This window comes from Phocoena sinus, chromosome 10, assembly GCF_008692025.1.
Source record: "Phocoena sinus isolate mPhoSin1 chromosome 10, mPhoSin1.pri, whole genome shotgun sequence".
In the NCBI taxonomy this organism is placed as follows: domain Eukaryota; kingdom Metazoa; phylum Chordata; class Mammalia; order Artiodactyla; family Phocoenidae; genus Phocoena; species Phocoena sinus.
Genome location: NC_045772.1, coordinates 59435835 through 59461514, shown reverse-complemented (window position 1 = coordinate 59461514; position 25680 = coordinate 59435835). Strand labels below are relative to the sequence as shown.

General features: G+C 50.7%; 2 protein-coding genes and 1 long non-coding RNA gene across 10 annotated transcripts; 2 read left to right on the top strand and 1 right to left on the bottom strand.

Annotated features, from left to right (window-relative positions):
• Positions 1-1634: 1634 nt before the first annotated feature.
• Positions 1635-7102, top strand: ZC3H10 (zinc finger CCCH-type containing 10). Of its 4 annotated transcripts, none has more exons than XM_032644210.1 (3): positions 1635-1710; positions 2495-2558; positions 4012-7102. In XM_032644210.1, the coding sequence occupies exon 3, from the start codon at positions 4064-4066 to the stop codon at positions 5360-5362; it is 1299 nt and encodes a 432-aa protein (XP_032500101.1). In that variant the 5' UTR covers positions 1635-1710; positions 2495-2558; positions 4012-4063; the 3' UTR covers positions 5363-7102. The 4 variants fall into 4 exon arrangements, with proteins under 4 accessions (XP_032500101.1, XP_032500100.1, XP_032500099.1 ...); XM_032644209.1 differs by having other exon boundaries at positions 4009-7102; XM_032644208.1 differs by lacking the exon at positions 1635-1710 and adding an exon at positions 1903-2045.
• On the bottom strand, positions 6937-12063 carry LOC116760034. Its single transcript, XR_004351622.1, has 2 exons — positions 9108-12063; positions 6937-7934 (listed from the first exon to the last, which is right to left on the bottom strand). It is a non-coding gene; the product is annotated as an uncharacterized LOC116760034 (long non-coding RNA).
• On the top strand, positions 10922-25529 carry ESYT1 (extended synaptotagmin 1). Of its 5 annotated transcripts, none has more exons than XM_032644205.1 (31): positions 10922-11435; positions 13220-13261; positions 13427-13561; positions 13666-13739; positions 13856-13928; positions 14089-14178; positions 14350-14405; positions 14833-14956; positions 15045-15221; positions 15339-15421; positions 15717-15765; positions 15897-15983; positions 16082-16174; positions 17155-17226; positions 17407-17493; positions 18825-18974; positions 19305-19460; positions 19590-19766; positions 19922-20004; positions 20119-20167; positions 20275-20364; positions 20508-20603; positions 20877-20948; positions 21041-21127; positions 23069-23209; positions 23319-23473; positions 23580-23678; positions 23762-23893; positions 23971-24076; positions 24315-24364; positions 24560-25529. In XM_032644205.1, the coding sequence occupies exons 1-31, from the start codon at positions 11052-11054 to the stop codon at positions 24597-24599; spliced, it is 3309 nt and encodes a 1102-aa protein (XP_032500096.1). In that variant the 5' UTR covers positions 10922-11051; the 3' UTR covers positions 24600-25529. The 5 variants fall into 5 exon arrangements, with proteins under 5 accessions (XP_032500096.1, XP_032500097.1, XP_032500094.1 ...); XM_032644206.1 differs by having other exon boundaries at positions 10980-11435; positions 23334-23473; positions 24560-25379; XM_032644203.1 differs by having other exon boundaries at positions 11005-11435; positions 13651-13739; positions 24560-25379.
• Positions 25530-25680: the final 151 nt, after the last annotated feature.

Below are 25680 nucleotides of genomic sequence, written 5' to 3'. Positions count from 1 at the left end.
GGGCCTCTAGCCCTCTCTCGGCCTTAGCGCCAGCGTCGGAGGTGGGTGTCTTTGCTGCCGTGTTCGGATTCCGAGTACAATCCACTAACATCTGATCTCTGCACTTACCATCGTTATAGCAAACTAACTGCAGACTTTTTTTTCTTTCCCCGTAGAAACCTCCGCGCCATGAGAGCGAAGGTAAGCAATCCTTGGCAGTGATCTGAGGCTAAGAATTGGCGATTGTGGGGGTAGACCTTGGCAAGGGAAGTCCGCCATCGTTCCGGGATCGCTGGGTTCTCAAGGGTGCCCAAGATATGTTGGGAGAGGAAGGATAGTTTGGAGAGAAGCAAAGGAAGTGGTGGGTACGTGCTGTGGTCAGACAGGCTGGGAGTGCGAGAGAGGGCGGGAGTAGAAGAGCGCATGCGGGATTCGGGGTTTTACGTCTGGGATCCCGGTGGGAGTCCAAATTGTTGATGTGGTTACTCATATAATGCTCTTCATATCCCTGCCTAAACTTGTTACTAAAACTAATGATGCCTTGTTTTATTCTCTGCCTCTGGTTATGATCGGTTGCCAGTGGAGGAAGAAGCGAATGCGCAGGTATGCTGAAACGTTTCCAGTACAGGAGGGGGGAAGTGGAGCGCGCCTTGGATAAAACTTGGAACATTTGGTTTAGAAATCTAAAACAACTTTAGGTGAAAAACGTTATGAGCATTGACTGGCCAAAGCCAGGAGTTGGGACACAAGACGGTAGCATCGTATTGTTGATTTTACCCGTCCCTTGTATTGTGTCTAGATGTAAAATGGGAGGGAAAGACTGAACTCGGGTTTGTGGGCAGGAGGTATATTCTTATGTCTGGTTTTCAGGCTGAAGCGCAAAAGAAGAAAGATGAGGCAGAGGTCCAAGTAAACTTGTACACCCATGGAAGCCACAGGAGCAGAAACAAGGGAAGCCAGAGGTCAGGGACGCTGGTACAAATTGTTGGACTGCTTGCCTACTGTCTAGAATTTGTCTCAGTGGATCTGGAACATCGATGGCCGTTCTGATCGCCTCGACCGCCTTTGAGAGACCCACCTTGCTCGTATCAAAACGGCCCCTTTTGGCCCTTTGCCCTGGACCTTTGACATACTGGACTAGTTCTGTTCTCAGTTGTGGCTGAATGTAACATGTAACAATAAATCATATCTTTTGCTGTCCTAGCTGAAGAAAAAAATTCGTCTTGTGTGTTATGTGGTTTTTATGGTTCCATTGGATGGGGATTCTGTACCAGTACAGTCGACCTCTCTACCCCGTGATGTAGAGGAAGTCAAGCAAGCTCCTTAGGCTGCAAGTCGGGTGTGGGGGTTCTGGCCCTCAGAGCTGCTGGAGCATTGGGTGGCCCTTACTTCCTGGAAAGGGTGTTACGTCAGGGAGAGTTTTCAAGCTGATCTCGCGGGCATAGGGGCAAAAAGTGGTTCCCCACCTCCCTTGTCTAGGCCTGCATTACAAAGTCTCGTTTTGGGGGCTCTTGGCTGTTGGGTCAGGTTGCCATGGTGACACGCAAAGCTTGCTGGGAACTTCCTGCGGCTTGTCGCGCAAGTACTTCGCACACCATAGAGTGTGGTTCCGGGTCTGCTGGCTAGAGTGTCATTTCTTCCGCAGGAAGCGGAAGGGCGATAGAGTAGGCGGCTCTTTGTCGAAGCTAGAGGACCGGCAGGCGGCAGCAGCAACTACGGCGGCGGCGGCAGGTGAGGGAGGCGGGAGACTTAGGTGGAGGCCGCGCCCGGAGGGGAGGAGTCGGGGCCGGCCCAGCGGCTGGGCTCGGCCGGGCTACACGAGGCCCCCCAGGACCGACTTGGCTCTTCCTCACGTATCAGGGCCGAGTCCCTTTTCTGACTGACCCCGCTTCGCGAGCAAATGCCAGCTCTGTGACGTCACAGCCCTGCCCATCCCCTCTGCTTGATGTCACCTGGAGTCCCCTTCCCCGCTTCACTAAGTGCTCCCTTTAGTGTCCTATTCACCTGGTCCCCGGCTGAGCTCCGGCGACACTGCACAGAACCTGCCAGGCTAGAGACATGCTGCGGTAAACTCCTAGGACTTTTTTCGCAAACTCTGGGGTGTTGAGAAGCGTCACAGTCACCGCCCTCAAGTCTAATCCGCCATCCCATTGCACTGTCAGTCGCTGCCCTTGCACGGCTCCCTGTTCGGAGTTCCTAACCCCAACGCTAGGCCGGGCTTTGATCCCCACATCCTCCTTCACCTTGAGACGGGGTGCCCCTCACCCTTTGTTCACTTAGGGCTGGTTTTCCAACCCGTCCTCCTAGGCTCTCCAAATTAGTTCTGTACCTTACTACTCTCTTCTTACTGGCAGCTTCTCCCTTTGACAGGGGAAGTTCAATTTGAATCCTAAGGAAATCTTGACGTGCCCAGAGCTCTTGCCATTTTGTCAGACTTCATTCTTATAACAACCACCCCGTAGTTCTCCATTCCTACCCCGTCTCACACCCAAGTCTCTGTTTTTCTCCTGTTCAGAACCCAGCAGTGATGTGGAGGTGGAGACCCACAGGAGCCCCGGACTTCACCTGAGCTACCTCAGGTATCAAACAATCCTGGGAAAGTTGGGTGGGGAGGAATATCAGATATGATTATCAGCTTCTGGTGGGACTTGTAACACGGGTCAGGCTTGGATAGATGCCATTTATTTTTCAGGTCATTTCCCTTTAGTGAAAATTTGTGTCTTCTCTTTTCCCACTCTTTTTTCCTTGATTTTTTCTGTCTTTCTGAGACTACCTCCCTTTGGAGGAAGATGACCCCTCTTTTACAGATTTTCTTGCAACTCTGGCCTGTGACCTAGTCGGTTCATTTTAGGGTTCATTTTGCCTTGAAGGCAAAGTCAAGGCAATGAACCGGGTGGTTGGGGGCGGTCAAGGCCAAAGAAATTGGAAAGATTCCCTTATACTCAAGGGGAAACAATATGAAGGTTTCCTATTTGAACAGCAGGGGGAGCCTGAAAAGGCTAGGAAAGGCTTAGGAGGTCAGACACGTGGTAGCAGGGACTCCTAGTCTTGTTGGCGGTGGGGAGAGGACAGCGCTAGAACCAGGGCAGTGGACTGACGTTCTTGAGCTCTTTTGGGAAAGAGGAGACTTTAAAAGCTTTTATAGAGTCTGTAAGTAAAGAGCATCTTTATAGGGCAAGGAATGGTGTGGTTTGATGTCAGTGGGATCTTCCGATGGAGGGATAGGAGGGGTATAGAATGGGGACAGAAAGGTCACTTGTTCCTGTGAAAGTAACTCCTTCTTATTGCCTTGATCTTGCCACAAATGGTTTTGTCCTTTTGAGGTCTATAAGTAGAGATTCCAGCTGTAGAACTCTTCCCCTGAAATGGAGGGGGAGGGGGCTGACCACCCTAGAGTTGAGAATAATGGTAATATGGGAGAGAATACCAAAAAATGACAGGTTTAGGTATTGCCCTAAAGCTGGTGATACCAGTCTTTTTACTCAGGATTTCCTGAGGTCTAGAGATCTGATACTTCACAGAGTCCTCACCTGAGATCCCATGGAAGAGGGGGTCAGGGAAGTAATGTCACCAGTACTCCATTATCCACGGCCCTTAGTAGCTCATCAGCTTATCTTAGCCACTGTTCCCAGTCTCCTCTTAGCCTAATGAGACACCAACAGCAGTTTTAATTTTGATTCCACAACTTTAATAAGGTCAGTTCAGAAGGGGAAATAAAATCCAACACTGTTCTCTCCCTGCTCCCTCCTTGGCATATCACCATTAGTGAGATGAGGTAGCTTCACCCCAGCTCCCTCCCTCCGACAGCCAGGCAAGTGTGAATCATTCTGACCTAGACCAGGTGCACAGGGCCTGGGCAAGACTTCTGACAAGCCAGCCAGTCCAGGCAGAATTCTTATCCGTTAGATTCTCCATCTCCAGAGCCATTATGCCTCTGGCCTGCCTCTTGCTGGACTGCCTGCCATACAGTCAGCAAGAGTTTGGCCCCACTGGAGGACTCCTGTTTGACACAGCTCTCCTCTTTCCTAGCAGTCACCAAGGGTGGCAAGAAAAGGAAGAAAGCCCTGAGTTGGGGGGGACCAGGATGCCTGACCGGGACAGCTATGCCAACGGCACTGGGAGCAGCGGTGGAGGCCCTGGAGGCGGTGGCAGCGAGGAGGCCAGTGGGACAGGGGCAGGCAGTGGCGGGGCCAGCTCAGATGCTATCTGTAGAGACTTCCTGAGGAATGTGTGCAAGCGAGGCAAGCGTTGCCGCTATCGCCATCCGGACATGAGTGAGGTGTCCAACTTGGGGGTGAGCAAAAACGAGTTCATCTTCTGCCATGACTTCCAGAACAAGGAGTGTAGCCGCCCAAACTGCCGATTCATCCATGGCTCCAAGGAGGATGAGGATGGCTATAAGAAGACAGGAGAACTGCCCCCTCGGCTGAGGCAGAAAGTGGCAGCCGGCCTGGGCCTTTCACCAGCTGACCTACCAAATGGGAAGGAGGAGGTCCCTATCTGCCGTGACTTTCTCAAGGGTGATTGCCAGAGAGGCGCCAAGTGCAAGTTCCGTCACTTGCAGCGAGATTTTGAGTTTGATGCCCGAGGTGGAGGAGGTGCTGGTGGTGGGGGCTCAACAGGCCCAGTTCCCCCAGGACGACGCCATGACCTCTATGATATCTACGACCTCCCTGACAGGGGCTTTGAGGACCATGAGCCAGGCCCCAAGCGCCGGCGAGGTGGATGCTGCCCCCCAGATGGCCCCCATTTTGAATCATATGAATACAGCCTGGCTCCACCCCGAGGGGTGGAGTGCAGGCTACTAGAGGAAGAGAATGCCATGCTCAGGAAGCGGGTAGAGGAGCTAAAGAAGCAGGTCAGCAACCTTCTGGCCACCAACGAGGTACTGCTGGAACAAAATGCCCAGTTCCGCAATCAGGCTAAGGTCATGACCCTGAGCTCCACTGCACCAGCAACTGAGCAGACTCTGGCCCCCACCGTGGGCACTGTCGCCACTTTTAACCATGGCATCGCCCAGACTCACACTACTCTCAGCAGCCAGGCTCTACAGCCTCGCCCCGTGTCCCAGCAAGAGCTGGTGGCCCCCGCGGGAGCTCCAGCCGCTCCCCCAGCTAATGCTGCACCGCCTGCCGCTCCACCACCACCACCCCCACACTTGAACCCAGAGATCACGCCACTGTCGGCTGCTCTGGCTCAAACAATTGCCCAGGGAATGGCACCCCCACCTGTCTCCATGGCTCCTGTGGCTGTATCTGTGGCTCCTGTGGCTGTATCGATGGCCCAACCCTTGGCAGGAATCACAATGAGCCACACCACCACTCCCATGGTGACTTATCCCATCGCCTCTCAGAGCATGCGTATCACAGCCATGCCACACTGATGGGGCTAATGGACATTCCCCTGGTATAGCCTCCCAGGGCTGGGGTCGAGGGGCCCTTACCTACCCACTCGCCTAGCCCTCCCAGGCCCTGTCCAAAGGGCTCACTCATGAACTAGGACAAGAGACTACAGGAGTTTGCTTCTGAGCAGGGGTTGGGTTGGTGTGTTTTCTCTCACCTCCCTTTTATGAGGGTCCTCTTGTCCATCTTCCAGCCTCACAGGGGGCTTGCATAGGAGTGCAGACTGAAGCTAGCAGAGGAAGGACTGACTGAGGGGTTGTGTGTTCTCTGATGGGAATTTGGGGGACATCGTTGGTCTTGTCCTCTCTTCTGCACAGCTTCTGCACAGCACAGGTTCCAGCACTGGCTTTGGAAGAAAAAAATACCCTGTCCAGAGGGGAAGCCAGGAAAGATTGGGAAGTGGGTGGCCAGGAGAGAAGGCCTGATAGGAGCCTTCAGACAATTTGGGGCCTAGCTGAGTTGGACAATACAGGAACTGCTCCTGGGCCCATGGGAAGGCGGGGACCATAGTACTCCAGCCCAAAGACTAGGGGAGCATTCATTACCTTGGCTTGGCCTGGACATCCATAGGGCAGGGCCCACCACGTTCCAAAGAAATAAAAAAATATATTTTTAACAAATGGAGGCAGTGAAAACTTGCTTAGATATTCTGTGTGGAAGATGGGAGCAGTAAATAGATCTCCCGCCAAAATGAAATAAAGACCCCACTCTCACATAGTGGTAAGGATGGATGGAGGCCAGTGAAGAAGGGTAGGGACCCAGAACAAGATCAGATGGGGCTTTGGGGAAGGTACGTTTTGAGGTAAAAACATTGGAGCCACCTAGTCTTGTTTAAAAATAGTCCCATCTGTTTTGGTTTCTATCTGCAGGTACTATTCCCAGGTTGCCTTAGTAACCAGGGCTCCTAGGGTCATTTAGGGGGTAGGTACTAAGAAGGGTGGATGTGCTGGGAAATGGGAATGGGATATGTATCGACAGATCCTTCCCTTATTCAAACAGAGCACGGCAGGTGGCAGTTGCTCTCTGAGTTGACAGCAGTTGATGTAACCCCTACCCCATCCCTTCCTCAGTCACCAGTGCCTTAAGCCTTCAAGGCTTAAGAGGTGCTGGGGAAAGGAGAGTTCTTCTGGGGACACAAGCCTCAGGGTTCGTCCCTTTCTTCCCCCTGCCTCCACATAGAACCACAGAGGTTTTAAATCCAATTAAGAGTTAGTAAGGCCAAGGGTCTCAGTAGCCAAACCTCACTTCCTCCTCAGCTCATGGCTGATGGAGGGAAAACAACTCAAGTGTCTAGTCTATGGGACAGTGGATTTGGGGGTAGAGAGAGTGATCCTGGTTTGTTCTTTCCCCATGATATCTGCTGCTACCTCTTGCTCTCTTGTCTGGTTGATCTCTCAGGTTACACCTGGGGTTGGAGATGGTAGGCTAGGTTAAGGCCAGTCATTTAAAAAAAAGGGGGGTGGGGGGGCAGCGCTGCAGCACGAAAGACTAAAAATGGGCAAATACTGAAATATTGTTTGTGGATTCTAAAAACCACACATTGATAAGCCTAATGTTGATTTTCTGGCACAATTCTGGTTTATTAAAAGAGATGGTTTATGAGCATTTAGACAAATGTGATCATAGATATCAACATGAATTCATCCTAGCCAAACCCTGACAAGCTAACTTTATTATTTTTTTGCCAAGTATCTCTAAAGAGATAGATTTGGGAAACTGTAGATGTCGTATGTACTTTATTAATGTGCTCCAGCTAAAGACCACCAGGAATACACCTGCAATTGAACAAGTTGGGTTTAATGCTCATTGCAGTGATGGAGAGAGGATGCCATTTGGAACCACGGTGTGTCTTGCAAGAGGGTGTTAGAAGGACCCTACAGGACTTGAACTTCATTAAGTGAGTTGGGGGAAGGTTCAAGGAAGTGGAGCTTCACTCTAAATTGAGTGCTGTCAGGGAAGCAGGGAAAATTTTATAATTGCATATCTTTATCTTCTCTAGGAAAAGGGCAGACTAAAGTGAAGCTGAAGCTGCATTAGCTGGGAGAGGGGGATGTTTGGTGTTTTGTGGTTTGCACACTGACCTTGTCTAGTGCGTAAACAAAATTGTGAAGTGATCTTGTTTTTTGCCTCACTTCATCACAGTCACTGAGTAGTTTTGTCTGATATTGGTGTTTTGTGAGATTGTGTCCAACAGTACCTGTGAGCCCAGGTCAGATCCTAATAATTCCAAAGCCTAGCTGTGTCAGGCCAGCTCCCAGATGTCAGGAACTGCTTTCCTCTTTCTCACTTGCTAAGTCATTGCAGATAAGAGAATAATTATGGGTCAGTTAACAGTAGAGTTTGATGGAATCGAAACTGAACATTTGGGCCTCCCTGGTGGCGCAGTGGTTGAGAGTCCGCCTGCCGATGCAGGGGATGCGGGTTCGTGCCCTGGTCCAGGAGGATCCCACATGCCGCGGCGTGGCTGGGCCCGTGAGCCATGGCTGCTGAGCCTGCATGTCTGGAGCCTGTGCTCCGCAACCGGAGAGGCCACAGCAGCGAGAGGCCTACATACTGAAAAAAAACAAACAAAAAAAAAACAACATTTGTGCCTAGTAAATGTTGACTAGCACATTCATGTTAGAGAAATCTCTAGTCTCTAGGGATATACCCAAGGGCTATGGTTTTTTTTTTTTAATTGTATAAAAATATGAAAAGCCCAGTTTCCAACAGTAACACAAGGAAACACTAAGTAATATGGAAAGTGTCTGTAACTTGTATTGACTAAATTAATCCAAAGGGTCAATTTGGACTGACCGACCTTCCCTCTAAAAATTGCTTGAGCCTATCTGAGAAACAAATGCAGAGATCTATATTAGCAATAATTCATGTGAGAACAACATGGGACTTCCAATTGGCTGCAAAAAATTAAAATCTTATTCTTCATAATACGTCAGTTAATAAATATCAAGAGGCTGCTATGTTCTAGGTACCTTTCTAGAAACTCTATAAGGGTAAAAGAACCATAGTTGTGCATTGTAAATATAGTAGTTCTACCACGTCTATCTGAGTGGAACCAGTTCTAAAGTATTGTGTGTTCTTCTAAATAGTTTTTGCAGAGGGCCATTGGCAAACCAGTGGGGTATCTGAAAAAAACTGGCAAGAGAAGACTGAGGGTTGACCCAATAGATGTCTTCAGATATATGAAGGGCTACCTTATGGAGAAAAAGGTCCTGTGTTGCTGCATAGGAAATAAGCAGAGAGTTCTAGAAAAATTGCTAACATGTGAGTACTTAATATAAACCAAGGTACTGTGTTAGGCACTTTACATGCAATAGTTCACTGACACAATGGGCATTATTATTATACTTGTTTTGCAGAGGAGAAAGACTTAAAGAGGGTAATCAACCCAAGTCTCCACAACTCGTAAGGAATGGAACTAGGAATCTCTTCAGGCAGTCTGACTCCAGACTTGGCATAAGAAAGTTCTAATGATAGAGAGCCATCCAGCAATGGGACCACTACTTTCCAGTAACTTACAAGGAATAATACAGAGGAAGTTTCCTCAAATCCCGTTGCCCCTTCCATCTTGGAGAGTAGGCTGGGACCAGATTACCACATTCAACCCTGGGAGGCAGCTGTAGTTTACATATAAATGCAGATTGCAAAACCAGGAAGTCTAAGTGCTCTCCTCGCTTAGACACTTCCTCTAACAAATGGCCATCCTTTTTCGTGTTACCCACTTACTGCTTATCACCACCAGGTGGCACCTGGGCAGCAGAATTGTCAATGGGCGGGGACCCATCTTGTTTACTTGTTCTGGTGCCTTGCAGCTGCTGATTCTGTGGCTCCTGGGCCCCAGCTGGGAAGAGACCTTCCTGGGGATGAGCTTTTGTCCTCCATACACCGTCTTCAGTAGGACGATCTGATGATCTAGATAGGATGAGAAAGGGGAAAAGTTTGAAAAGGAACTTCCATAGGTCACCCTCTTCATCCCCCAGCCTAAGGGATCCCTTCCCCTACTCCAGTGTTTGGCAAATTTCAGTTTATAGGGAGGTTTCCTTCTGAGGATGTTCATCCATTTTCCTGCTATAGTTCTGGTTCATCAAGTTGGTGGGCACTCACCTCCTCCAAACTCCTTGAGCTCCTTTTTTACCTGCTCATCTCTGAGAATACAGAGAACATAGGAGGCAGGTGGAAAACTGTTCCTTACACAGTTCTGCAAACTGAAAGAAGCAGTTTAGATACTGTTTCAGAGAAGTAGAGAAAGGGAAGTGAGAAAATTTAAGATTAAGGGAGGGAGCCTGGGCAGGGATAAGTTTTAAACAGCTTTGATGAAACATAGCCTGATGAAATCTATGTCCTGCAGAGCCAGATAAAATTTAACAGCTGTAAACCAAACAGAATAACACAAGCCCCACATACATTGCATTAGAAGGTAATCATGACCAATCTGTCCCTCCTGGGCTTCCAATCAGTCCAGTTTTTAAGTCCCTGGACAACAGTACACCTCTAAGTCCAGTTAACTAGTAACAAGAGTCATCATCAATATACCCTGCATTTTTTCCTTCCTAAACCTACACAGTGCGATGTAGAACTTAGTTCTACATCTGACTGTATTCTAAACCTTCCTTATAACCCAGGCAAATGAGAAACAGGATTGTCTCATTACTCTTGATTTCCCATTTTAGTGTCCTAGCGGTTCCTCAGGGTCAGGAATTCTTGGAAAATGTAATCATTTCTGCGGCAGCTGAGACCCCACCCCCCTTGGAGCCAATTTAGTTTTAATTTGCTCTTTAAAATAGAGATAACTAATTCTTGGACATAGAATGAACTAACTTGGAGATTTCTAAAGAGAAATAAAGCCTCACTTCCTATTCACTCCGCTTTTTTCCCCCCTCCCTCTTGCCTGAAGGCTAGATTATCTCAATTCTGTAATTTTCGGGTTCTCCAGTTTTCTCTAGTCTGTCGTTACACTGCATAGACAAAGTAGAGGACTGGGAACAGGATAAACAGGGTCGATCATCGAACACTTTCATTCCAAATAGGGTAATTTACTTTCCTTTTATAAGGACAACCAGCAAAAAAAAAAAGTGGAAGGATAAGGAATGTGCTTAAAGTATGAAAACGTGGGAAAGGAGACAAATGAACATGTAGGAATCGCAGACCAAGTTCTGCCAAACCGTCTGAAGGGAGGGGAAGGAAATCCCGACGCTCCACAACCCCTCAACTTCGCAACTCCAGCTCTCTCTAAAACAGAGTAATTGCCGGTGCGGCTCTGCATGACGTCATACCATAGGCACTCCAATCCCACGTGGGTCCCGCCTCTCCTCTTGAAATGGTACGCAGCTCCTCCCCCTCTTTCTGGCTAATCTCATGCTGCTCTTTAGCCTTTTTTCTCCTTTTCCCGCCATCTCAGACCGCCCATCTTGGCACTCCGGTCCAATCAGGAAGGTACTGCCTCTCCCGAGCCCTTTCCTCTCCCCGAGGCAGGGGGCAGGGCTTCGGTCTTTTGACTCCACCTTCATCTATGCGGCACGGACCAACCCGAACCTTCAGAACGAATGGGCGTGGCTTTAAGTCCCCTCCCCCATTCTGGGGTTTATGGTTTGTAGGCGGGGAATCTGGTCTGAGAACTAGGCAACCTCTAGCTGGTCTCTGGGTCGGGCGGGTCCTCCCAGAGGTGGCAGCATGGACCGCTCTCCTGGAGACCGCCCCAGCCCAGTGGACCAGCCCAACGCTCCCTCCGACCCGCCTGACCAGCCTCCCACTGCTCACGCAAAGCTGGACCAGAGTTCTGGGAACCAACCTGCCGGCCCAGGCGCCGCGGGTGAGGCCTTGGCGGTGCTGACTTCGTTCGGGCGGCGGTTGCTGGTGCTGGTGCCGGTGTACCTGGCCGGGGCAATAGGACTCAGCGTGGGTTTTGTGCTCTTCGGCCTCGCCCTCTACCTGGGCTGGCGCCGGGTCCGCGAGGAGAAAGAACGGAGCCTTCGAGTAGCGCGACAGCTGCTGGATGATGAGGAGCGGCTCACGACGAAAACTCTTTACATGAGCCATCGAGAACTACCTGCCTGGGTGAGCGACCACCCTCAATCCTCAGTGCAGCATAGTCCCCTTCTTGCCCCTTAGTTCTCGGGCTCTCCCTCCCTATCCTTAAAGTCAGCTCCCCATCTTGGGACGATGGGCCCCAGACTTTCCCCTTTGGCCCGCTAGCCTCTTGCCTGCAGGGACGCGCCACTCTTTGGACCGACTATCCACTACCCGCCCCCCCTTCCACACTCCCGGATCCCGATTCTTCCACAGAATCAGGACTTCTTCCTCTACGCTTGGGCAAGAGCAATAACATCTGGGGAGCCCGTCTCAGCCGTGGCTCTTCCTCCAACCAAACCGCTCGAACGCCCCTCCTCGTTTCTGGTGCCACTCACACTGCTCCTGGGCGTCCCTGTTCCCGTTGCCGCTCAGTGGGTTCCCTCCTCTTTCCTGTCCTCCCCAAGACTTTTTTTTTTTTTTAAACCTATTTAAGGCCATAAGGTTCTTCTCCCTTTTCCCGCTCTTATCCCGAGACCCTCCCCGGGAGCATTGCCCAGTCGAGCTCCCGCACCCGGATGGACCCTCCGGCCCTAGCCTTCCAGCCTCAGGCGGCCTGGCCGCAGCGCAGCGGAGGCGGCTGCTGGACAAAGGGCGGGGGTACTGGGGGGAGGGTAGTGTGACTGCTGCAGTGCCCGCTGCCCGCACTCCACCGCCCCTGGCCGGCCCCACCCTTTTCCGGGCTGCGGGCTGCGCCTGCTGGGTTGGGGCCAGGACCCTATTTCTACGCCCCCTCTCCTGTGGTAAGGGCCCCCGATGGCTTCTCAGGCCTTGCAGATGCCGAGCCCGTTACCCGGCCCTTCCCGACCCCTCCCTTCCTGCTCCTCCCAGCAGAGGTGCCTGCCTGGGGGAATCAAAGTTGACACTAGGCAGGGCTTCCTTGGTGGCACAGTGGTTAGGGGTCCGCCTGCCAATGCAGGGGACACGGGTTCGTGCCCCGGTCCGGGAGGATCCCGCATGCCGCGGGGCAGCTGGGCCCGTGAGCCATGGCCGCTGAGCCTGCGCGTCCGGAGCCTGTGCTCCGCAACGGGAGGGGCCGCGGCGGTGAGAGGCCCGCGTACCGAAAAAGTTGACACTAGGCAAACACAGCTATGCTTCCCAGACCCTGGACTGGGGAGGAGAAAGGGGCAGAAATGGTCCCATGGGACTTGTAGCCCAGGCAGCAAGGTTCTCTGTTCTTCCTACTTCTCATCATGGAAACTAATTTTCCTCCTAAAGCAACTACCCCTCCTCCTCCCCCCAGTACAAAGCACAGGTGTCCTTCCTTCCCATCAAGAGTCACACGGATTAAAAAGAAAGAAAGAACACACCAGCCTGGGCCTGTATGGCTCTTCTGGCCCCTCCCTAACACCGGAGCCGCGTCCTGCTTCACCTCTTGGTTCGAGGGGCAGAGGGAAGGCTGGTAAAAGGAGCCAGGACTTCTCCAATCCCAGGATTTCCTCCTCAAACTCTGATTTGTCAGGACCTCCCCCTCCGGAAAGAATGTGCCCTTCTCTCCCCTCCTCCTCCTCTCTGCCCCAGCAGCTGTCATCGTTTCACACCCCTGAGCTATCCGCAAAGCAACTTTGTGTGGCTGACACTGTCAGCTCCCAGGGCCCCAAACCCCCTGGAGGAATGAATCCTCAGGACATCCCAGCCCCTCCCCCAAGCCCTGGGTGTGAGGAGGCCCTGTCACACTTGGCTTTCCTTAGTGAGCATCCACCTGGCATCTTAGTAGGAAACTACGGGCAGAGGAGAGTGCTCCTCACTATCTCCACGTTCTCCACCTCCAGGTCAGCTTCCCAGATGTGGAGAAAGCTGAGTGGCTAAATAAGGTGAGGGTTGCTTGTCTTGGGTTTTTCCTGAGGGGGAGTGGGGTTCGCTCTCTTGTCAGACCCTGCCACGCTTCAAACCTAGCCTCCCCATGGGGAGGAGTCTGAAGGAACTTGCCTTTAGAGGGAAGGCAGCGCTCTCCTATGACAAGCTCCCTTTCCTCCCAGATTGTGGCCCAGGTCTGGCCCTTCCTGGGCCAGTATATGGAGAAGCTTTTGGCTGAAACTGTGGCCCCAGCTGTTCGAGGATCTAACCCCCACCTGCAAACATTTACGTTTACACGAGTGGAATTGGGTGAAAAGGTACGTGTGTAGGAGGGAAAGTAACGACAGGGAAGAGATGGAGCAGGGGAGATGGGTGGCCCAAAGGGGCCTTTCCCTCCCCTCTCAAGCATTCATCTCTGCAGCCACTGCGCATCGTAGGAGTCAGGGTTCACCCTGGTCAGAGGAAAGAACAGATCCTGCTGGACCTGAACATCAGGTAATGCCACTCACCACTCTTCCCGATTCCCTTTCCTGGTCACTCTGACTACTTCACTCCCCTTACTTACTCCAGCCTAGTACTAACCCTCTGTTCTCTTCCTCACCAACTCCCAGCTACGTAGGTGATGTACAGATCGATGTGGAAGTGAAGAAATATTTCTGCAAAGCAGGAGTCAAGGGCATGCAGGTGGGGCAGTTGTCAGGGGCCTCCATAAGAAGCCTTTGCCCTCAGTTTCATTAGATATGGGGAAGTGGGAGGTTGGGAAAACCAAGACTGGGGAGGTCTGGGAGGGAAAGAAGGCTGTTTCTGAGGAAAGGCTTTGTTCGTTCGTCTCTTCCTGCCCCAGCTGCAGGGTGTCTTACGGGTGATTCTTGAACCACTCATTGGGAACCTTCCTATCGTGGGGGCTGTGTCGATGTTCTTTATCCGACGCCCGGTAAGGGAAAACGTTGAGGAGGGGTAGGGAAGCGGGGGAAGCAGAGAGGACTGGAAGCTATGGGGAATGGGGGAGGGAACTGACAAGGAGGCTAAGGGTCTGGCAACTGTTGGATGGGTGTGACCATGCCACCACATGCTCTGTCCCGATCCCCCTGCTCTTTGCTTCCAGACCCTAGACATCAACTGGACAGGGATGACCAATCTGCTGGATATCCCAGGACTCAGGTATGAAGGATTTATCGAGCACCTGCTAAGTGTTCCAGCCCTGGTTTGGGGGTTTAAGGGACACAGAGCAGTAAAAGATGCAGCTGATGCCCTCCAAGAGCCTTGACCGTAGTTGGGGAGATAAGACAAATACCCCTGAAAAGTTTCATACTGTGATTTTTCTTCTGTGGGGGGACTGTGCATTTTGGTAGAGAATGAAGTGGGCTACAGACTCCTCAGCCAGGGCAAAGGGCAAAAGAAGAGCTGCGATGGCAGTGAGGAGGGGACAGAGTAGTAGGTGGGAAATCAGGGTAGAAGAGAAGCAAAAAGGTATTTTCAAGAAAGGACTTCCCTCTAGCTTTAGGTCTCTCTTGGTTGTGGGAAACATAGTTGGCGGTGCGGAAATATTGACACTCACACTCACCTCCTTTTCCAATCCCCCATTCAGCTCCCTCTCTGACACCATGATCATGGATTCCATCGCTGCCTTTCTTGTGTTGCCCAACCGATTATTGGTGCCCCTTGTGCCTGACCTTCAAGATGTGGCCCAGTTGCGTTCCCCTCTTCCCAGGGTATGGTCTCTCCCCTATTAGATAGATCCTTCTCTCGGGAACCCTGTGGTGGGTCTTTAATTTCTCACAATATGATTCCTACCCTCAGGGCATTATTCGGATTCACCTGCTAGCCGCTCGAGGGCTGAGCTCCAAGGACAAATACATAAAGGGCCTGATTGAGGGCAAGTCAGACCCCTACGCACTTGTGCGAGTGGGCACCCAGACATTCTGCAGTCGTGTCATTGATGAGGAACTCAACCCCCAGTGGGGAGAGACTTATGAGGTGGGAGAGCCAACAAGTGGGGCTGTGTCAGATGGGGAGGCTCCAGGAGATTTTGAGAGAATATGCTGATTGGATGATCTTCACACCTGCGGACCCTTATCCCTCTGTGTTCTTCAGGTTATGGTACATGAGGTCCCAGGACAGGAAATTGAGGTAGAAGTGTTTGACAAGGATCCAGACAAAGATGACTTTCTGGGCAGGTGAGACTCTGCCTGTGTTAGGATTCTAAATCTCCAGGGCCACCAAGGTCTCAGAGGTAATTATAATCCTTTTCCAGGCCTGGGAATCATATTATCATTTTCCTTCCCAGGCTTCCCACCCCTCATCCCCACCACACACACATGCATATATATTTCCGGAGGGTTGAGAAGGGAGTCTGAGATGTGCCAGTTATTTCTGTGTGGATGAGAAGGGGGCCAGTGAATGACATCTTGCTAATTGTAACACTCCCCTCTTTTCCCTTTCACTGCCATCATCACTACCACCACCCCCCAGAATGAAGCTGGATGTAGGGAAAGTATTGCAGGCTGGAGTAATGGATGAAGTAAGTTGAGAGAAGAGGAAGGTGGAGGGTGCTGTCCCCCATTGTGTAGACGGTGGTTGCTACATTGGTGGGGAAGAGATTGGGTGTGTATGATCTCTACTATACCTCTATACTTCTACCTCTCCCTCCAGTGGTTCCCTCTACAAAGTGGGCAAGGCCAAGTTCACTTAAGGCTAGAATGGCTTTCACTTTTGCCAGATGCAGAAAAACTGGAGCAGGTAACTAACACTGAAAACAGGAAGCTAGCAGGGGAGAAATACATAGAAGTATGGGGGGCTGGAGGGATGAAGGTCTGACTACTACCACCCCACACCAGGTTCTACAGTGGAACCGAGGAGTCTCCTCCCAACCGGAGCCCCCATCAGCTGCCATCTTAGTCGTCTATCTGGATCGGGCCCAGGATCTTCCTGTGAGTGTGGCTTCTGAGGGCAGGTGAACAGGAAGCCATGGGTGCAGCATTCCCACACTCTCCCTTCCCCTGGCCTGCTCTGCTTCAGTAGCAACAACATGTAACGCAAGGGTTCCAAAGAGGGGGTCCAGGAGTACGATTTTTTTTTTTTTTGGCTGTGTTGGGTCTCGTTGCTGTGTGCGGCCTTTCTCTAGTTACAGCGAGCGGGGGCTACTCTTCATTGCAGTGTGCGGGCTTCTCATTGTCGTGGCTTCTCTTGTTGTGGAGCATGGGCTTTAGGCGCACGGGCTTCAGTAGCTGTGGCACGTGGGCTTCAGTAGTTGTGGCTCGCGGGCTCTAGAGCGCAGGCTCAGTAGTTGTGGCGCATGGGCTTAGTTGCTCCGCAGCATGTGGGATCTTCCCAGACCAGGGCTTGAACCCGTGTCCCCTGCATTGGCAAGTGGATTCTTAACCACTGCACCACCAGGGAAGTCCCGTGAGTTATATTTTTAAATTATCTATTTAATCGATGTTTTCTAAGTATTTGTATAAAGTTGTTCATAATATTCTCTTATAATCTTTATTTATTTATTTTATTTATTTATTTTTGGCTGCATTGGGTCTTTGTTGCTGTGTGCAAGCTTTGTCTAGTTGCAGCGAGCAGGGGCTACTCTTCATTGCGCTGCATGGGCTTCTCACTGCGGTGGCTTCTCTTGTTGCGGAGCACAGGCTCTAGGTGCACAGGCTCAGTAGTTGTGGCTCGCGGGCTCTAGAGCGCAAGCTCAGTAGTTGCGGTGCATGGGCTTAGTTGCTCTGCAGCATGTGGGATCTTCCCGCAACAGGGCTCGAACCCGTGTGCCCTGCATTGGCAGGCGGAGTCTTAACCACTGTGCCACCAGGGAAGCACCAGGGGAAGGATTCTAATGACAGCTGTCCTTCCTTCACTGAAACAAAAACAAAAACAACCAAGATAGTGACTTCTGAATTCTACCCCCCCACAGCTGAAGAAGGGGAACAAGGAGCCCAACCCCATGGTACAGCTGTCAATTCAGGATGTGACCCAGGAGAGCAAGGTGAGGGCCAGGACAAGGATATCATTGTGCCAGGTGTCATGTGTGTGTGGGGACAGGAGGAGGGAGGACTTTTCTTGGGATGAAGTGTTCCCTTTAGGATGCCTGTAAGAGGAAGGGTTTTCTGGAGAAACAGGACTGGGACTGTGGCATGTACCTTGATCACATCCTGCACATCTCCAGACTGTCTATAATGCCAACTGCCCGGTGTGGGAGGAGGCCTTCCGGTTCTTCCTGCAAGACCCTCGAAGCCAGGAGCTCGATGTGCAGGTGAGAGAATCACCTATCAGTCCCTCCTCGATACACTATTCTGTCTTCTCAGATCTGCACCATTTCTTCTCTCCATCTTCTCCTTTGATCTCTATTTTCTCTTCTTGTTTTTTTTTTCGGCTGTGCCGTGTGGCTTTCGGGATCTTAGTTCCCTGATCAGGGATGGAACCCAGGCCCTTGGCAGTGAGATCACGGAGTCCTAACCACTAGGCCACCAGGGAATTCCATGATCTCTATTTTCAGTCCACCTACCTAGACTCTCCACCTCTTCTACTCTCCACGGTTCCCCACCCGTCTCTCTAGAATCATTTTTATAACTGAGAATTGTGCACTTAAAATGAGTGATTTTTGTGGTATGTAAATTATGCCTCAAAAAAATTATTTTTTAAAAGAAGAGAAGGGGACTTCCCTGGTGGTCCAGTGGTTGAGACTGCGCTCCCACTGCAGGGGGCACAGGTTCAATCCCTGGTCGGGGAACTAAGATCCCATATGCTATGCGGCACAGCCAAAAGCTAAACAAAAACCCTGTTAAAAGAAGAGAGGAACATATTGAGCACCAGCTAGACACCTAGCACTTTTTTTTTTCTGGTTTATTTTTATTTGATTTTAATTTTTTTTTTAATTTTTAATTTGACATTGGAGTATAGGGTTAGCACAACGTTGTGTTAGTTTCAGATGTACATCAAAGTGATTTAGTTATACGTATTCATATACCTATTTTTTTTCAGATTCTGTTCCCATAGAGGCCATTACAGAGTACTGAGTAGAGTTCCCTGTGCTCTACAGCGGGTCCTTGCTGATCATCTGTTTTACACAGAGTCGTGTGCATATGCCAGGCCCAGCCTCCCAGACGTCTAGCACTTTTAAGGTCATAGAAAAATCACAAAATACAGTATCTGCCCTCACGAAGCTTACTGGCTAGTTTCAGAGAGGAGACAAACATATATAGCCATCTAAGAATGATTCAACATTAATCACTGGGAGTAAAATACCCATAGTATAGTGCTTAGGATGGCCAGAGAAAGGTACAGAGGCTGGAGTAACTAGAGAGTCTTTGTGAAGGAAGTAGGATTTTCAGAGGGTCTTAAAGTATCAGTAGGATTTAAATAGGCAGAGAAGAGCAGAATGAGAACTTTCCAGGTAATGAGACCAGAAAGAGCAAAGGAGGAAGGGACTGTAGAGTAGGCAGAGGACTGTAAAAGGATGGCCTGGAGTGGAGCAAAAGGTTTGATTGGCACAGAGAGAATGAAGCTGCAGCTGTGTCATCGTTTCTGCAGTCTACCTCCCTTTTCCCTAATCCCTCACTCCATCCCCTCCTCCTGTGCCTATAGGTGAAGGATGACTCCAGGGCCCTGACTTTAGGGGCGTTGACCCTGCCTCTGGCTCGCCTGCTGACTGCCCCTGAACTCACCCTGGACCAGTGGTTCCAGCTCAGCAGCTCTGGCCCAAACTCCCGGCTGTACATGAAACTGGTTATGAGGGTATGGAGGTAGAGGGGAAGGGCCTCGTGGATTCCTGGTGGTATTAAGAGTAAGGAAAGGGGATCCTCTACGATGAAATGAGCTAGTGTATCTGAAAGCATCTAGCAGACGCACAAAAAATGTTTGTTGATCTAACTGGGGGAAGACATGGTGTCTGAGTAGGGTGAGTGTGGAGTGAACCCCCCAGAGATAAGCACAGCCAAGGCAGGGACCTAGTTTCCCTGTCAGAGCCCCTGCTCTGCCCCGCCCCCCCCCCCCAGCCCCCGCATACCTTGCCTGCTGGTGGCTAAATGTACTGCTTTGATTTGACAATCACACTACCCTTCCCAGCTCTTGTACTTGGATTCGTCAGAAGTGCGCTTCCCTGCTGTGCCTGGTACTCCTGGAGCTTGGGACCTGGACGACGAGAGCCCCCAGACAGGCAGCAGTGTGGATGCCCCACCTCGACCCAGTCACACTACTCCTGACAGTAACTTTGGGACGGAGGTAAGTCTATATCTGGAAAGTACTGGAGTCTGTTTGCCCACCCTACGTGCGCAAAGCCTGTTTCAGGGTTGGGTCTGACAGTATTCTCTCTCTGACCGCCACCTGGTGCCCCATCTGTCCCTTTTACAGAATGTGCTTCGGATTCATGTATTAGAGGCCCAGGACCTGATTGCCAAAGACCGTTTCTTGGGGGGATTAGTGAAGGGGAAGTCAGACCCCTATGTCAAACTAAAGCTGGGAGGACGAAGCTTCCGGAGCCGTGTTGTTCGGGAAGATCTCAATCCCCGTTGGAACGAGGTCTTTGAGGTCAGAATTGAGGGCTAAGACTCTTCCCAGTCTTGCCCCATTCCTCCCCCAGCTCTGAGAGTGGTCCAAAAAACTTCTGGGGTTCAGTTGATTGGGGGAGGTGTCCAGTCATTCTGAGAAGAAAAGGAAAGGATCCCACTATTTTCTCCCACTAGGTGATCATCACATCAATTCCAGGCCAAGAGCTAGAGGTTGAAGTTTTTGACAAGGACCTGGACAAGGACGACTTTCTGGGCAGGTGAGGCGGTGGGGGGCGTCCAGCGGGGAAGATGGGCTGGGCCTCTGTAGACCTTGGAGACAAAAGACTTGGCTCTTGACCACAGACCTTAATTTTAATCTTTCTCCTCTACAGGTGTAAAGTGAGTCTCACCACAGTCCTAAACAATGGCTTCCTTGATGAGGTGAGCATGGAATTAGAATCAGCAGTCTGTCCTGATCTTGATGCGTGATTCATTCTCATAGTCCCTGTCCCCACACCCCCAAGTCTTAACCCTGCCCACTTCCACAGTGGCTGACCCTGGAGGATGTCCCATCTGGCCGCCTACACTTGTGTCTGGAGCGTCTGACCCCCCGTCCCACTGCTGCTGAGTTAGAGGAGGTAAGGAAAGATGCTGGAGGAAGGAAGGGACCCAAGAGGGACCCAAGATGGGTCAAGGTAAACTCTTCTATGAGCTTTTAAGGCATATGCCAGGCCCCAGAGTGTCAGTTACCACTCCCCAGCTCCCATGTGTCCTTCCCCAGGTGCTGCAGGTGAACAGTTTGATCCAGACTCAGAAGAGTGCAGAACTGGCGGCAGCCCTGCTCTCCGTCTACCTGGAGCGGGCTGAGGACCTGCCGGTGAGATATGCTCCCCACGCCCCATAGCTCCCTGGCCCTTCTTCTACATCCCTCAGGTTTGGATGCTCCTAGTGTGTTTGGAATAGTAAATTCCAAATTCCTCTCTCCCAGGGTGGTGCTGGGGTGGGAAGAATTTTCTGTTCGAGGCCAGGAGGGTGAGGGCTGTCAAGTGGGGACATGGGGACATGGGCCACTGGCTGTGGATGTAATTTATGAGGGGAGGGGGGAATCTGCCTAACTGGTCCAAATTTAAGACTAACATTCTCTTTCCAGCTCCGAAAAGGTACCAAGCCTCCCAGCCCTTATGCTACTATTGCCGTGGGAGATACTTCTCATAAAACTAAGGTATTAGGAAATGCTGCAGGACTAAGAATGGGAGGGATGAGAGTCATAGAGGAGAAAATGTCAACACTGATCATACCCCTCATCTCCACCAGACTGTTTCCCAAACGTCAGCCCCTGTCTGGGATGAGAGTGCCTCCTTTCTCATCAGGAAACCAAACTCTGAGAGCCTGGAGTTGCAGGTACCGTAAATTCATTCTACAAACATTTTGCAGATTGCTGTCACAGGCCAGGCACTGAACCAGGCACAGGGCATTCAGAGATAAAAGATGTTCTTATCTTTTTGGAGCTCACACTCTTCCTTTAGGAGAAAAATAACCAGAGAATACTTCCTGACTGATAACTGCTGAGGTAAAGGCAGTGTAGGGAAAAAAGGAGGGGTTCTAACTCAGACAAGGGAAAAGGTGAGGTAAGAAAGATAGTAAGAAAGGCGTCCTTAGATTAAGGGTAAATAGGCCCTGACCAAGAAAAGAAGGACAGGAAAACTCTTAAGGCTGAGAAGGGAATGGAGGAGAAAGAAGGCAAATTATACATTATAGAGGCAGGAAAGAGCAAGATCACAAAAAAATTATGCTAAGAATTTGGATTTTATCCTAAAGGCATAGGGAAACATTTGAAGGAATGAGAGGTGGCATCCAGATTTGCATCTTAGGAAGATGGTGTCGACATCAGGGTAAAAAAATGAACTGAAGGAAGGCAGCGCTGGAGGCAGGTAGGTCACTTAAGAGACTGTGAGAGTAACTGAAGCAAGAACTGACAAAGGCCAGATAGTGTTTGGTGGTTATTTTGACATGGAGGGGGAAGAGGAACAAAGAACACCTAGGTGTTAACTCCTGGGGTTTTGGTGTGGATGGACAGATAAAGGAGCCATCGCCAACACGGGGAATGCACCGAGCAGGAGTTTTTGAAATCGAGATGTCTGAGGGCTGTCCAAGGGGAGACAGCCATCTGGAAGGTGGATCTGCGGCCCACTGTGGTGCTCCGCCCTCTCCCTCTGCTTTGAGCATCACGGGCAAGCGACAGGTAGCAGCTGTAGTCACAGCGTGAGTGCGATCCCTCAGCGCGTGTGTAGAGTGGACATGCTGCGCGCTGCAACAGAATGGCAGACGGAGGAAGAAGAGCACTGAAGTGTGGCCGGGGTGGTGGGACGCTCCCCACGAGAGAGTGGGTTCCAGAAGCCAAAAGAAGAGTGTTTCAAAAGACAGGAAGTGGTCAAATGTTACTGAGAGGTAAAATTAGGTGACTGAAAACTATTCACTGACTTTTAAAACTAGGAGGTCACTGATGACTGGAGCAACTTCAGTGGCTGGAATGGAGTAGAAGCTAGATTTCAGTGGGTCGAAGGGTGACCGAAAAGTGAAGAGGTATGGGAGGTGGGGAGAGGATGGGGGAAGGTAATATAGGAGTGCTGACTTTCTCTATATGGAGTAAGTCAAATACCTTCCAAAGTTGATAGAACAGTAAGTAGAGAATTACATGAATAGAAACCAACAGAATGTCAAATAATGCGACTATTAACAACACTGACAGAGATAGAGAAGAGATGTAAATAAGCTCAATTTGTCATCTTGAATAGCAGGGAATCAGTAGATATTAAAGTTGGCAAATTATGAAATAGAGATATAGACATATTAGTTAGAATTATGCCAGAACAAAGAAAATAGGAAGGGTTTATTACATTTGGAGTATGGACATGAGGATAGGATGGGCAGGAAACAATTTAATTCTATTTTTACTATTCTTTTTTCTACCCTATGCAGGTATTACTGGGATAATTTGTGAAAGATTAGGAAGTAAAGATAGTACAGTCTACTCTGGTTAAAAAAGAAAGGGAATCAGGGAAGTGGGACCAGCAGCAACTATTACCACAGCTCCCCTGCCCTTCACGAAGGGGAGTCTCTCCAAAACCACTCAAGTGTCCAAGCATTTGGACCTGGAATGCCAGGATTAAATCACTTCTCTCTCTCTCTTTTTTGCCTCTGGCCTCACTCTGCGGCTTGCGGGTTCCCCTACGAGGGATCAAACCTGGGCCCTGGTGGCGAAAGCGCCAAGTCCTAACCACTGGATCGCCAGGGAACTACCTAAATCACTTCTCTCTTGACAGCAGTCCTGTTGCTCCACAGGTTCAGGGTGAGGGGACTGGCGCATTGGGCTCGTTATCCCTGCCCCTCTCTGAGCTCCTTGTGGCTGACCGGCTCTGCTTGGACCACTGGTTTATGCTCAGCAATGGTCCAGGGCAGGTGCTACTGAGAGCACAGCTCAGGGTGAGTGCCAGGAGACAGTGGGCAAGGGGAGGGAGGGCGGGAGCAGAGGGCCGTGTCCTTCTAGCCCGGGAGCGGAAGGACTCTGCGTGCTGCTTTCTTGTTTACCTAGATCCTGGTGTCCCAGCACTCAGGGGTGGAAGCTTACAGCCACAGCTACAGCCACAGCTCCTCATCTCTAAGCGAAGAACCGGAGCTCTGGGGAGGACTCCCTCACATCACTTCCTCAGCCCCAGAGCTCCGGCAGCGCCTAACACACAGTGACAGGTAAAGCGCTGGGTCAGAAAGATGGGACTCAGTCAAGGATACAAAGGATAAGCTACAGACTCCCAAGGCACTACCTCCTCCCAACGCTATCTCCATCTCTCCACAGTCCCCTTGAGGCTCCAGCCGGGCCTCTAGGCCAGGTGAAACTCACTGTTTGGTACTACAGTGAAGAACGAAAGCTGATCAGCATCGTTCACAGCTGCCGGTGAGACTCCATCCCTCACATCCTCCAGGTTCTCCCCGTCCCTCCCCTCAGGTTGCCTCATCACCTTCTTCCTCCTGTCACAGGGCCCTTCGACAAAATGGACGGGATCCCCCCGACCCCTACGTGTCACTGTTGCTACTGCCAGACAAGAACCGGGGTACCAAGAGGAAGAGCTCACAGAAGAAGAGGACCCTAAATCCTGAATTCGATGAACGGTCAGTCAGTGAGCATTCAAGTGAAGAGATGGCAGGCTCGGGAAGGGCCCCTTCCCCTAACCCCAGTCCCTCCTCAGGTTTGAGTGGGAATTGCCCCTGGATGAGGCCCTTCGGCGAAAGCTGGATGTCTCTGTGAAGTCTAGTTCCTCCTTCATGTCAAGAGAGCGTGAGCTGCTGGGGAAGGTAAGAAGAGGGCAAAGGTGGACCAGGCAAAGGTGAGAGTTAGAAGTTGCTGGTGGAAAGGCTTATAGTCCCTATTAGGGAGTAAGCACCCTGGTGACATTACTTTACAGATGTACTTTATAGTACTTTACTACCCAATTACCTCTGCACTGGTTTGGGACCAGAAGTGTGTCAGGGTAGGATGTGGTCTTTGGAAACATCAAAAGTAACATCTCACCCCTACTATCCCGCAACACAGGTGCAGTTGGACCTCACTGAGATAGACCTTTCCCAGGGTGCAGCCCAGTGGTGAGTGTCTGATGAGCTGGGGATGGGCTTGGATGCTTAAGTAGGAAAAATCCCAATCATAGGAGGGAAAAAGGATGTAACCCAAGCTGAGAACCACTGATCCTCGGAAGTATAAGAGCCCTCAGATCTTGTCTCATTTATAAGAGGACACAGAAGTCATCTTTCTACCTGAGCCCTCTCTGCTTGTTCCCACAGGTATGACCTCATGGATGACAAGGACAAGGGCAGCTCCTAGGAGCCAGAGATTACCAGCCTGACTGCTCTGTCTCCTTGCCTTGCCTCTCGCTGCATCACTGCCTCAATGTGATGAGCCTAAAGGTTGGGGCCCGGGGGCAGAGCCTGCACCCCTCAGCCCTCTCACCTCCCAGGCCCATGCTAGGGCCTTTGCGTGACCAAAGAGGAGGACCGTATGTTACCCTTTACTGCACGGCCTTCATCCTTCTGGGCTCCTGGGGCAGGGACGTGAGCTGGCTATCTCCTGCTCTGCCTGCACATTCTCCTTTCCGCCCAGCTCCTCAGGGCCTTCTGTGTCTGTGCCTGGCCACTGGCAGTGGCATTAGCTCATGCCAAATACAGCTTTTTGAAAGACCTTTTTTCTCCTTCTTCCCAAACAGCAGTCAGGGAGGGTAGAAAGGCTAACCTCTCCAGCTGAGAGCCTCTTGGACTACTGCATGCAGCAAATGTACAGCCACCCAAACCCCATGTCCAGTTCCATACCCACTTTCCTCAAGCCTGTGCTGAAAATTACACCTGCTGTGTTGACTAGGGCCAGCCAGTCTCTTGAATCACTCTGGGAACAGTAGATTCCATCAGAGCCTTCAGGTAGCCAATACCAGTCTTGGTGTGGGGCCTCTAGCTGGTGCTGTACAGGGGGCTTTGGAGGACCCAGGACAGCAGAGCCAATTTTTTGTCCAGGTGCCTAGGCTGTTAACTCACTGACTAGAAATGAATCTCTTAGCTTTGTACCAACTCTGCCAATCCACTGTATCTTACATTAAACGTTATACTCAAATCATCTGTGGCTCTTTTCCTTAAGGGCAGAGAATCCAGCCTACCCATCAGGTGTTTATTCCAAGTGTCAAAAGCCTTTATTCAGTTCACAAATGATGTCCGTTTTATATTTTTAACAACTGATTACCAGTTTATTAAAAAAGTTGATTTAAAACATCTGCCATGGTGACTTCAACCTCGACTCCTGGCTCAGTACTGATGGAAGTAATCTTATTAACAATCGCAGAAGGACTGTGCGTGTCACTGAGTCGCTGTGGATCCTCATCTGAAAAATGATTCCAAGTCCTAGAGCCTTCACCACAGGA

Coding starts and splice junctions, on each gene's coding strand:
- ZC3H10 (XM_032644207.1), top strand. CDS start 1,925: ATGTCACCTGGAGTCCCCTTCCCCGCTTCACTAAGTGCTCCCTTTAGT. Junction 2,046..2,494: donor CAGGCTAGAGACATGCTGCG/GTAAACTCCTAG, acceptor TCTCCTGTTCAG/AACCCAGCAGTGATGTGGAG. Junction 2,559..4,008: donor CTTCACCTGAGCTACCTCAG/GTATCAAACAAT, acceptor CCTCTTTCCTAG/CAGTCACCAAGGGTGGCAAG.
- ESYT1 (XM_032644202.1), top strand. CDS start 11,052: ATGGACCGCTCTCCTGGAGACCGCCCCAGCCCAGTGGACCAGCCCAAC. Junction 13,562..13,665: donor GAGTGGAATTGGGTGAAAAG/GTACGTGTGTAG, acceptor TCATCTCTGCAG/CCACTGCGCATCGTAGGAGT. Junction 13,740..13,819: donor CTGCTGGACCTGAACATCAG/GTAATGCCACTC, acceptor ACTCCAGCCTAG/TACTAACCCTCTGTTCTCTT.